Below are 12,840 nucleotides of genomic sequence, written 5' to 3'. Positions count from 1 at the left end.
TGGCCATTCTTACAGGTGTAAGATAGAATCTCAGAGTTGTTTTGATTTGCCTTTCTCTGATGACTAAGGATGCTGAGCATTTCCTTAAGTGTCTTTCAGCCATTTTAGATTTCTCTTTTGAGAGTTATCTATTTAGGTTTGTATTCTATTTCTTTTTATTGGATTATTAGTTCTTTTTATGATCAATTTCTTGAGTTCTTTGTATATTTTGGAGATCAGACCTATGTCTGATGTGGGGTTAGCGAAGATCTTTTCCTATTGGGTAGGCAGTTGTTTTGTCTTGTTGACCCGTGTCCTTTGCTTTACAGAAGTTTTTCAGTTTTAGGAGGTCCCATTTATTCACTGTTGCCCTTATTGTCTGTGCTACTGGGCTAATACGTAGGAAGTACATACACACACACACACACACACACACACACACACACAGAGAGAGAGAGAGGGGGGGGGCTTAGTTCTGAAATCTATGGCTCAGAGAACAGGGGTAGCAAGAGGCAGAACAATTAGGGAGTCTGCTGTGAAACAGTCTCTCCTCCTAGAGATGGTTACATAAACAATCCAGAACAATAGCTAATATGTTAACAAAGAGGGGAAATTTTTCACAGGGTCTCACTCCTAGAGAAGGAACTGCAGGCAAGTAATGACTGCTGGGAGAAGGAAAATGAGATGCCATAGGAATTTGATTTTATCATATTTTGAGGATTATCTCTTCATATCCCTGCATACATTATTCATTAGCGATTTTGAGCCAACAATTCTTTGGTGAATGTAGGAAGAATCCTTAGTTTTCAGTATGTTCAGTTCTTTTCTGAGACAAGAAGACAAGCCTGATAGCTTCTGAGTGTCTTACAACCTAAAAATAGACCTGTATGTTCCTGGTTTTCAGTTTACCTTCCTTATTTTCTCATTTCTTCTTTGCGTGGAGTTAATTTTTCTTTTCTAAATGCTCATTTTTTTTCACTTTGAAGGATGTTTCTTTTTCCTGAGTATTTGACACCAATTTCCTCCTAAGTACCACTTCTATTGCACCCTACAGACTTTAATTCTGCCTCCTTTTTTCATATATATAATCTGACAGTCCTTTAACTTGTTTCTGCTTAGAGTTAGAAATCCATCCCAATCCTACCAGTCTACCCTAAACATTTTTGCTAGATTCACATTTCTAAAATCTCCTATTGATTAGGCAGAGGTAATCAAATAAATTTAACTTTCTTTAGTGTGGAGTCAACAAACCTTTATGCTCTTCTAAATGGATCTTTTGCCTTTTCTTCCATGAGTTCCCAGAACAATGCGCCTATAATAGAACATTTGGTAGGTATGGCAAAGTTCCTATATGCATTATACAGTACAGAAGCTGTTTGATGTGGGATTCCCCTTGTATGCTGTGAATATGCTTTATTATCATTGGTTAATAAAGAAGCTACTTTGACCTGTGGCAGGGCAGAATAAAGCTAGGTGGGGAAACTAAAAGAAGGTGGAGTCAGGGAGACACCATGTAGCTGCAGAAGGAGACAGACACTGGACAGAACCTTGCCAGTAGGCCACAACCTCGTGGTGATACACAGATTAATAGAAATGGGTTAATTTAAGATGTAAGAGCTAGCTAGAAATACGTATAAGCTAATAGACCAAGCAGTGTTTTAATTAATACAGTTTCTGTACAATTATTTCAGGGCGGGGCAGCAGGAAAACAAACAAGCTTTCATATACAGCTACTCATCTTAAAATGTTCCTAGTAAGGTAGAACAGAATTTTAAATTTAATCTTCACTTTTTAAAATTAACAGGTCTCATGTACATACTGACAACCTTGTCGGACAGGGTATCCCTCTACAGATGGATTATCACCATTCTGAGGATAATAAGTAAAATTTGTAGACTAACTCAATGCTACTGTGTGCACATTTGTCTAATAGCACATAGTAGTCTAACATAATAAGGAAATAAGCAAGATTCTGTAACAATCAATTAGGAAGAAATTGAATTGTTCAGAGAAAGCACAGGTAATGTCCTAAGATCCTCCATAAAATCAGTAAAACCAGCTGTTTGAGAAAGAAAAACCTCCAATGAAAAAATTATTTTAGTAAACTCTTTGATAGCAGGGACTGTGTGTTGCTACAGTTTTGTCTCAGTTACAGTTCATAGCAAAGTTCTCAGTACACAAAAAAATTTGTACATTTGTTGAATGAAAAAAAGAAAGTATGAAAAAGAGCAGAGAAGTAATATACAAGTCTGTCCCTAGTAACTAAGTGTAGCTAAGTTCACATCTTGAATTAGAAAAAAAAAACAGATTAAGAGGTAAATTTCAATACTAAAGTTATTAGCTCCTATCAATTCTCAACTTTTAAAACAGTAACACTTAAAAAAAAATCTGTGACAATAATTTCCAAACTCTTTGACTCAAAGAAAGTTTTTAATTCTTAACTATTGTAAAGCTTAAAATTAGTTAACTAATGGGCAATGTTCATATTCACAATATTAAAAAATTAAATAGGGACCAATGAGATGTATCAGTAGATCAAACTGTTTGTTGCCCAACCTGGTAACCTAAGTCTGATATCCAGAACCCATGTAAATGTAAAAGTAGAGAACTGACTCTACAAACGTATCTTCTGACCACTACACCAACCTTACACACAAATCATAAAAACTAAGGTAAACAAAACTTAACAAGCATAGAATTCACTTATTGTCACCATATACCATCACATCTGTGAAACTTCTGGGAAAACAACTCCTGTCAACTCTGTAAAAATGAGAATTTATAAAGTAGCATATTAGTATCATTCTGAAAACACAGGAACCTCGTAGATCTCCCCCAGAAGGGAGGGCATTCTAGAGCTGCTAGCTCTGTTTTAGACTGGAATGCAAAGGAGACCAGCACTGAGATCAGAGTGCCTAATCTCATCAGCAAAGCATAAACCAACCAGCCACCCCATGGATTTTCAAGCCATTCTAAGTACATTACAAAAACAGTCTCTTGCATTTGACTTTTAATATTGCTCATTGTAACAGTCTTTGTTTTATAACATGTAAACTTAAACCTAGAGGCTTTTTCTTGCAAAGTTTCTGATTATGCAAATAGGATATTGAACATAACTAGAAATGAAGCTCTAACTTAGAGCCCATAAAGGCAGCAAAGTACCTAACAGTGTCTGACACAATAGTCTAAGTGCCCAATAAATGCCTTTACAGGCATTCATTTTCCAAATTTACTAACTTAAAAAGAACAGAAGGGTGCATGCTCTTATAAAGAATTGTAGCAAAAATAGTGATTCACACCTGAAGTCTCAATATTAGTGAGCCTTAGGCAAAACTGTCACAATTTTGGAGCCAAGGTAACTGGCTAGGAACTAAAATGTGAACATCCCCATCATATCCGGCTGGGAATTCCAATTCCTTTCTCTGCTTCCATTAACATGGAATACCATTTCACTTTGATTTGGGTTGCAGTAGTAAGTCAGTTATATAGGGCTTGATGCTTTGTCATATTATGAGCTCTTGGCCTGAGCTAAAGTATCAAGAATTCATGTGGATTTGTGCTCTTGGACTGAAATATAATACAATATAGCCAAGAGAAATTAAATTTGCTACTATACAGCTAACTGAATTGATTGCTAATTAGTTAATTAGTTCAATTATCTACAAAGAAACAGAATTATTCATAAGTAACATAATTTGATCACTGAAGCAGCTAAAACAGCTTTACTGGAAGTGGTCAGAGACCTTCATATCTTTTAAGGAGCTAGGATCTCTTTCCTTGTAAATGACTTAAATTATCTCTGTTTACTCAAGAAAAATAAAATCTACTAGAAAACTGAAAAGATACAATAGCAGTTGGATAAAATGAACTTATTTTCTCAACTCTTTTTATATTTTTATTTTTTAAAATATGCAGATATATGCACACGTGAATGCAGGTGCCCACAGAATCCAGAAGAGGTAGTGAGGAACAAGAAAGGGCAGCAGGAAGGGGTGAATAAAATAAAACAATCTCCTAATGAAAGCTTTCTGTGTGTAAATTCACTGCTAAGGTGGCCTGCTTATCACTGTTTACAGGTAGTAAGTATTTAAAGAAGTAACAATTATTACTTTACCAAACGCAAAAGAGTTACTATGGATTGAGTGGGTATCCTAAAGCAGTGATTCTCAATTTATGGGTCGCGACCCCTTGAATAACCCTTAAAAATGAGTCACAGATATCCTGCACATCAGATACTTATATTACGATTTATAACAGTAGCAAAATTACAGTTTTAGCTGGAAAGATGGTTCAAGAGGTTAAGATCACTGGCTGCTCTTTCAGAGGTTGTGAGTTCAATTCCCAGCAACCACATAGTGGCTCACAACCATCTGTAATGATATCTGGTGCCCTCTTCTGGCATACGGGTATACATGGAGGCAGAATGTTGTATACATAATAAATAAATAAAATCTTTTTTAAAAATTACAGTTATAAAGTAGCAAAGAAATAATTTTATGGTGGGGTCACCACAACATGAGGAACTGTATTAGGAAGGCTGAGAACCACTCTCCTAGAACATTCACTGGCACATGAGCTAGAGCTTCACCTGTGCAAAGTCCAAATGTACTGAACTTCTGCCTCATAGACAATGGAAAAGGGGACCCAATTCATTCACAATAACACACCCAAGTACGGTGAGTCTAGTGCCTGCATACAATTCCTTACCTGACCTATAACGTTCATCTCGAGAGCCTGAGGATCTTCGGCGGTGGTATCGAGAGGCTGAGGAAGGAGTGACAGGTGCCCTTCGCTCTTGAGGCAAAGCTTGGTCCACTCCTGGATACAAGATAAAACAGCAGAATGAGGGTGAGGCTGTTCTCAGTAGCTATACTAAGGAAACTTAGTTACAATAAATATTCACTCATTACATTCCCATCACCTATTAGACCAGGTAGTGCTGAAAAACCTGGGGGTCACTCTGCAGATCAACAGGAAGGTGAGATACAAGCATGGCTGAGCCCTAGAGAAGTTCTTCTCATTGTTGGCAAGCTATAGGCAAGTGATTTTCTTATTAGAGTGTCCACCAAAGCATGAAGTCCAAGACATAATGATTTTTTTTATTGTGTAGAAAGAACAGAAAGACCATAAGCACCCTGAGAAACTTTAAAATTACAATTATCAATAAAGCCAACTTTAAAATAAACCTTATAAACTATTTGTATTTGATAACTGGGAAGTTATCCATTTGTGGCATCAACTTTCAGCTTTTGACATTCCCAATTACTAACTCTAGAAACTTGCTCCATTTAATGCTAAGTAGATGAAGAATTTTACAAATTATCAAAAATGTTACCTTAGATTCAAAGACAAACCTGACCCCTATATCAACAACTCAGACTATTAGACTGACATAACACAGCGCCAAAGGACACAATGTAGATGAAACTAAGCAGCATGGGAAAGGGTCCATCTTTACAGTTCTGACATAAATTGCTCCTACTGAGTACTAATAACAATTGTTGCTTCTTTAGAAAAAAAACAGTGATAACTATAAGACATAAAACATAAGCTACCAAAAAAAAGTCTGAATTTAAGTAACAATTCGCTCTCAGATGAGCCTATTTTAATATTCCTTATCATATGTCAAACTTATAAAGCCAAGTAGTTCTGCATTGGGTTGACATTTACATTTGGGTTTACACCCTGATTTATTTTCTGTTTTTTTTTAAGTTAATTTTTTTCCAGTCCAATCATAGTTTCCCCTTCCTCTTTACTCTCCTCCCAGTTCCTTCCCCAACCTCTGCTACCCTGGCCATCCACTCTTCTTCCCTCTTCAGAAAAGAGCAGGCCTCCCATATATATCAGCCAGTTATGGCATATCAAGTTATCACAAGACTAAGCACTTCTTGTCCTACAAGCCTGGACAAGGCAACCCAGTAGGAAAAAAGGGTCCAAAAACAGGCAAGAGTCAGAGATAGCCTTTCCTCCCACTGGTAGGAGTCCCACAAGAAGATCAAGCTACAAAACTGTAACATATATGCAGAGGGCCTAAGTCAGTCCCATGCAGGCTCCCTGATTGTTGGTTTAGTCACTGTGAGACCTTGAGGCCAGGTTAGTTGATTCTGTGGTTCCTACAATTTTGCCATTCCCATCTTCTGCAAAATTCCCAAAGCTCTGCCTAATGTTTGACTGTCAGCCTATATCTGTTTCAGTCACTGGGTAAAGGCTCACTGACGACAATTGATATCCCTGACTCTTAGACAGCATGTAGGCTTCTCTCCACCACTCACCATAGTTTCTACTACTTACATGATAAGGATTATGTTGAGATGATGAAAAATCATAAAGTCAACAGAATGTGATTAATATATTCCCATATAATTTGCTTTTTAATAACTCTTGAGTTTAATATTTATACCTTTCTATTAATTGTCAAGCTTTCAATGTACCTATTTGCTGATACTTTCAAAATATTCCAAGTGAAAAACAAAACAAACCCTTCCCATATTTTTTTTCTTCCCCTAGTCAAACACTCACAATCTAGTAATTATTTTTAAATTCATTTTTTGTTTGTTTTCCTTGAAGTTTTCTTGGAGCCCCTCCTCCTCTAACCTGGGTCACTAGACCTGTCATGCCATTTAGGATCCCTTTCATCCTGAACTTGCTTTGGTTTCGCAGAATTTTAGGTCACTCGTTCCTTGAATTCATCCATGTCTTTCTTCTCCTCGTATTTTAAAGAAGTATCTAAAGTAGATTCTTCAGAAAAGATAAAAGAGAAATAACACATAGTGGTCTTAGGTATCCCCAAGGTTGTCTTTCTACTGTAACAGGGATAGGCCCTGAATATTCTAGGTGAAAAATATGTCTATACTTCTTGTCTTTCATTTTCATTATTTCCTCAAAGTTCATCATTACGATGCTATAATTGTTACACTGTCTCTTCTGTGACAACTCCTATAATTTCCTCTTAAGGAGCTGATAGCCTGTTCTCTTCTTGTGACACAACACTATGGATCTCTTTCAGACAGATTTTTATTTGGGTTGATTGAGACCTTGAGTGCCCTGGCCATAGAGAAAATGTCTCACTCTGTGGCTGAGACTGTTTTCAGGACAGTGTAGCTCCAGGTCTTGTCTGATTCTCTCCATACCTAGAGCCTTGTTAACATTAATTCCTCAGAGAGTAAACATGTCCTTAAGGATTGAACAGCGGTAGCCACCATTTCCCATAGGTTGTTTCTTTCAGTGACTCGCTGAGTGATACTCAGCATTTGAATGAATGAATCTGGCTTTTCCCTTTGCTAAGTGACTCCTCTACTTTACACATCATCACCACTTGTCATTGTTGTTCACATTCTCTTACATTCTGACTGGCATTTTGGAACAGAGTTAAACACACAAATTGCCAGGTTCACCAGCTGTAAATCTCAGTACTATTAATACTCTTTTCCTGTCTAGTTCATGAATATAATCCTCCTCAGGATTATACTACTCTCGCCCTTTACCTCTTCTCGGGATCCACAGTATACAGAGCCACGACTACTGTCTAGTTTATTGATGAGCCTTCTATGGCTGCCATTAGTGAGGTAATTTTGCTCTCATGAATTCAAATCAGTCTACTACAGATGTTTGAAAAGAGAAATTAATAAAACTATGCAAAAAAGTTCCAACAGGTTGCCAATAACAAAATATAGTTTAAAATAGTATTTTAGTCAAGATTTCATTCATTGTATTTTATCTGACCTTCTTTCAACCAAGATTTGACATCATGTATTCAGAAAGAAAAAAAATCAACAGTGAGTACGTAACTTTCTATAGAACTGAACCTGTCACCATAGCGTCACTTGTATGCTCATTCTCTTTCTCCAGCCAAGGCAACTGAGCAATCCTTGCTGTGGCAGCAGATGCACCCTCAACAACACAAATACGAATAACTAGCGAAGCAGTTACAGTTTGGTGTTCACCACCGGGGAGAACTCAACACTTCACTGAAGTAATTTAGTTTAGGGAACCATGACTGAAGATCAATTCTCAAAAATCCACACAAAGACCGGCATTCTCACAACAGCAAGTATAGTGAGAGTTAAGAGGCTAATGTGTATAATCGGAGATTGCCTGTTCATTTCCTGGCAGCCCAGACCCAAATAATCACACAGAAACTATACTAACTACAACACTGTTTGGCCAATGACTTAGGTGTATTTCTAGCTAGCTCTTACATCTTAACCCATTTTTATTAATCTGTATATCTTCACAAGACTGTGGTTTACCAGTAAGGTTCTGGCGTCCTTCTTCGGCAGTTACATGGCATCTCTCCGACTCTGCCTTCTTTCTCCCTGCATTCAGATTAGTTTTCCTGCCTAACTCTATTCTGCCCTGCCACAGGCCAAAGCAGCTTTTTTTTTTATTAACCAATGGTAATAAAACATATCCACAGCATACAGAGGGGAATCACACATCAAATGTGAGCACTGAGAAAGAAGGCATCATGAAACATAAAGGGTAACAATCCCCAATGTGGCAACAGTCAGGCGTATGAAACCATTGATTCTCATTTGCTTAAAAAAAAAAAGTGCCTATCATTATGATGAGCAGGTATATAATGGAGAAATGAGGGAGAAAGAGGGGCGAAATGGTTTATGTGCTGTGGTAAGATGCAGTTCCGAAGAAACCAGAGTGGTGAGGAATGGGCTGATGTTAGCAGCCTGCCTGCCACCTGAGACCAGGGTAGCATCTAGGCCTGGGCGCTGCAGTGGGCCATGACAAAGTTTGTGGCCCAGCGGCAGCTAAGATCTGGGTTGATGTCCATGGCTCCTGTTGCCCCTGGGAGCTGAGCAGAGGCCCAAGGTCTGAACAGTTACCAAAGACCATGTTGGGGTTCGAGGTCCTTGTTGCGACTGGGTACATACTGATCTCAGTGGCCTGTGATGTCTGGCCCCAAGCTGCTGCTGAGGGCATGTCAGGGTTCATGTTCATGCTTCATCTGGTGTCTGTAATGATGCAGTGCTGGGCAGGCCTATGGATGCTACAGGAGGGTCGGACCATGAGGACTTAGGCTGCCTCGCAGATTTCTTTGATCTCCCTAAGCTGCATAGAATCAAACAAGCCTGTGGATGCTTCAGGCAGGCTGTACCCCAAGGACCCTGGCTGTTATTTGGTTTTCGATATCTTGAGTTCTTTGTATATGGGGAAAGCTTGGGGGAATGGGATGGCTGGGATGGAGGAAAGATGGATATGGGAGCAGGGAAGTAGATATCTTAATTAAGGTAGCCATTTTAGGGTTGGTAAGAGACTTGACTCTAGAGGGGTTCCCAGGTTTCCAAGGAGATGTCCCTAGCTTATTCCTTGGGCAGCTGAGGAGAGGGCGCCTGAACTGGCCTTTATCCTATAGCCACACTGATGACTATCTTGCACATCACCATAGAACCTTCATCTGGCGATGGATGGAGATAGAGACAGAGACCCACATTGGAGCACTAAACTGAGCTCCTAAGGTCCAAAAGGAGCAGAAGGAGGGAGAACATGAGCAAGGAAGTCAGAACTGCAAGTGGTGCACCCACCCACTGAGATGGTGGGGCTGATCTAATGAGAGCTCACCAAGGTCAGCTGGACTGGGACTGATGGAGCATGTGATCAAACCGGACTCTCTGAATGTGGCTGACAATGAGGGCTGACTGAGAAGCCAAGGACAATGGCACTGGGTTCTGATTCTACTGCATGTACTGGCTTTGTGGGAGCCTAGTCTGTTTTGATGGCCACCTTCCTAGACCTGGATGGAGGGGGGAGGACCTTGGACTTCCCACAGGGCAGGGAACCCTGACTGTTCTTTGGACTGGAGAGGGAGAGGGAGGAGGGAGGGAGAGGAGGAGGGAAATTGGAGCAGGTGGAAATTTTTAATAATAATTAAAAAAAGAAAAAAAAGTATCTATCCTGAATCCTTTTTTCAACAATATTTATAAGGCAATTACATGCAAGCCATATGCCAAGCACCAAGTCAGCTCCAGGATCTATAAGCATGAAGAGGCAGAACCACACAGATGAGGCAGAAAAGCATAAGTAATAGTTTAGCAACTTTAGATCTAACTCTTCTAACAATACACTTAGCAACCTAGGTCTCTCACTTGTATGGACTATGTGCTCACACTTTCTTCTAATACTATAAGTAGCAACTTAAGAACCCCATCTTTACTGAGCTATATTCACACCCCTCTCTGGAACAATGGAATAATTTCTCTTTAATGATCATGAAACTTGGACAAGTACTATTAAAATACACTTCCAGTACAGGAAAGGAAAGGCTGGGGTCTGAAACTGTTTTTGTTTACATATTTAATAAAGCAAACTGTGTCTTCAAAGTTAACTTTCCAGTGGAACCCCATATTTATGATCTTATATGCTTATGCGTAATTAGATGGGCATATTATTTAAATCAGATGTTGTCAAATATGGGGGAGTAATAGTTTAGTCCCAGCACTCAGGAGTTGGATTTCTGTGAATTTAAGAAAGCCTGATCTACACATAGTAAATTCCAAGCCAGTTAGGTCTACATGGTGAGATTGTGTGTGTCTGACTGTCAGCCTGTTCCCTCGTATCAGATGCATCATGAGAAGGGACATACACAGTAAGCAAAGACTTAGATAATCCAATTTGTTGATTAAAACAGAAACCACCCATCATGCCCCAAGTAATCAAACTCTTCCTTTCCTTAAACAGCACAAAAGGAGACCTAAACAAAAATCAGGTTCTTGAACAGTTTCTTACTCTCTTGCAATGTTTCTTTCCTATGCATACGATTTCTTTGTTGTTGAAGATTTACCTAGTTACTCTTCAGTCTTTGTGGGCTTTTATTTCATCCTTGAACAAAAGACCAAAAACCTGGATATTCCAGGCCCTGGTATCTCTGACCTTGGGCAAGTTCCTTTACCTTTCCTAGGCCTGGCTTTCCATCTGTATTTGAAAACTAAAACAGGTAACACTTCGTATCACTGGCTTAAGGACTTTATTAAAAGCAGGAGATGAGTTCTGTTATTTCTGTCATTTTGTTGATAAGGTAATACAGACACAGTAGTGGAACTTAAACACTGTATCACTCATAGATCTAAGTTTTCTCTTAATTCAGGATTGCCTTTGTGTTTGTACTAGGCCCCCTCCCAGTTGCTCACAGATATCTCTACTCCAAGCACAAAGGATTCTGGATATTTCACTTTATGGCCTTGATGACCACAAAAGCAAGCACCAAACTAATCCACCTCCAACTTTAGCCCACCCTCCTCTTCCAGCTGATTTTCTAAGTCAAACAGAAATTGTGATTCTTTCAAAGTTTTGCCTTGTCTCCCTAATTTCACTTCTATAAATGCCTCACCTACCCATCAGATTTGGAGATATGAAGACAAAGGGGAGAAAAACAGAAAAACATCATTAATTTCTTGACAATTACTTATTATCACTAAATGATTCCCCAACAAAAATTTGTTATAGTTGTTATACCTAACTAATCCAACAACTGCAGATGAATAAACACTGTAGTGTCTTTCATGAGCACTGTGCTCAGACAGACATTAGACACCACAATAATTCCAATGTTACTGCTAAGAATAAGACACAGGTGGGTCACCCATCTGTCTCTCTAGCTTGAGACTCAATAAGTTAGAGGGCACAAGGAAAGAAAGAAAGCCTCAAGTTATTTAAAAGAATATATAATGGGAGGGGGGAATTTCTAAATTTATATTATAAAAGAAATGTATTGGAAATCTTTATTTTCAAATACAATTTAAAATGTCATATATATGAGGAATACTTTAAAAAATATTTGTGATCCAAAAAAGAAGACTTTGATCCAAACTGGTCTGAAAAGTTTGAACATTGAATTCCTTGCATGAATTACTCTGCCTCTATATCTAGAATTTCACATGTGTCATAGAAAGCTTCAGTGGACAAAAATTCTGAAGTGCTCCCAGGGCATCCACTGGAACTCACCTCTCCTGGCTTCTTCCCTGGCACTGAAAATAAGCTCTTTGCTGGAGCTCAAAAGCTATCATAGATTGTGAGACTGGTGGAGTCTGTCTGAGATACTCTGTAAAATTGCTAGAAAATTTTTCCTATTTCCAGACTCGCCAAAAAACGTTTTTAAATCAAGTACCACTGTCTTCTAGCATCTCATTATAGTCTCTGGATCACACAGCAACCCCTGTTTTTACAGTAAGTGTAATTAAGGACTTGCTCAGGGAGTAAAAAGTACTTGTATGATTAAGGTAAGGCATTTTCTATATTTGCTTTGCAGTAACACAGATGAGGTCACCACAAAACAGAAAATTGAGACTTCTTTCTGAACACCTTAGTACTTACACTACCATGCAAACCTAATTCTTACATTACTGTTATTTCCATCTCATCTTTTACTAACACGGGGCTATTATGTAATACCATACATTTTGTTTTATAATTATGGTATACTGATAAGGGAATTCATGAACTAGCAAAGCATGAATGATCTGAAACCTGTGACATTTGACACTTGCATTAAACTGCTATCCTGCATTATTTGTTTGTTTGTTTTGTTTGTGGCACTTAGCACTAAATTCAATGCCTCAAAATGTTGTGTAAGCAATCTACCCCTCAGCCATGTCCCATGTCCCAGTCTGGTTTTGTTCTAGACTACTGGGTAGATACAAGTTCACTGTCAGGCTTTGTTCTAGACTACTGGGTAGGATACAAGTTCACTGTCAGGCTTCGAGTTGTTGCATACTATTTTATAACTCATCAAGAAACCACGATCCAGTCCTAATTGGCATCATCTTTACTTTTTTTTTCTTTATCTTTACTTTTAAGTGACTAAACTCTTAAAAGTCTGAATCCCAGATGCTGGCTGGTCATGGGTTTAGT

At 38.6% G+C, this 12,840-nt stretch overlaps 1 protein-coding gene across 4 annotated transcripts in view; it reads right to left on the bottom strand.

Annotated features, from left to right (window-relative positions):
- Positions 1–12,840, bottom strand: part of Dip2c (DIP2 acetate--CoA ligase C (putative)) — a 378,666-nt gene that overhangs the window by 155,384 nt on the left and 210,442 nt on the right. For all 4 annotated transcript variants that reach the window (XM_085699206.2, XM_085699207.2, XM_085699208.2 and 1 more), the window contains one exon: positions 4,687–4,797. In XM_085699206.2, coding sequence (XP_085555332.2) covers positions 4,687–4,797 — 111 coding nt within the window. The remainder of the gene's footprint in view (positions 1–4,686; positions 4,798–12,840) is intronic.

This window comes from Myodes glareolus, chromosome 14 (genome assembly GCF_982192425.1).
Source record: "Myodes glareolus chromosome 14, mMyoGla1.1, whole genome shotgun sequence".
NCBI lineage: Eukaryota > Metazoa > Chordata > Mammalia > Rodentia > Cricetidae > Myodes > Myodes glareolus.
The sequence above is the reverse complement of the archived record's forward strand: the minus strand, read 5'-3'. Positions and strand labels throughout refer to the sequence as shown.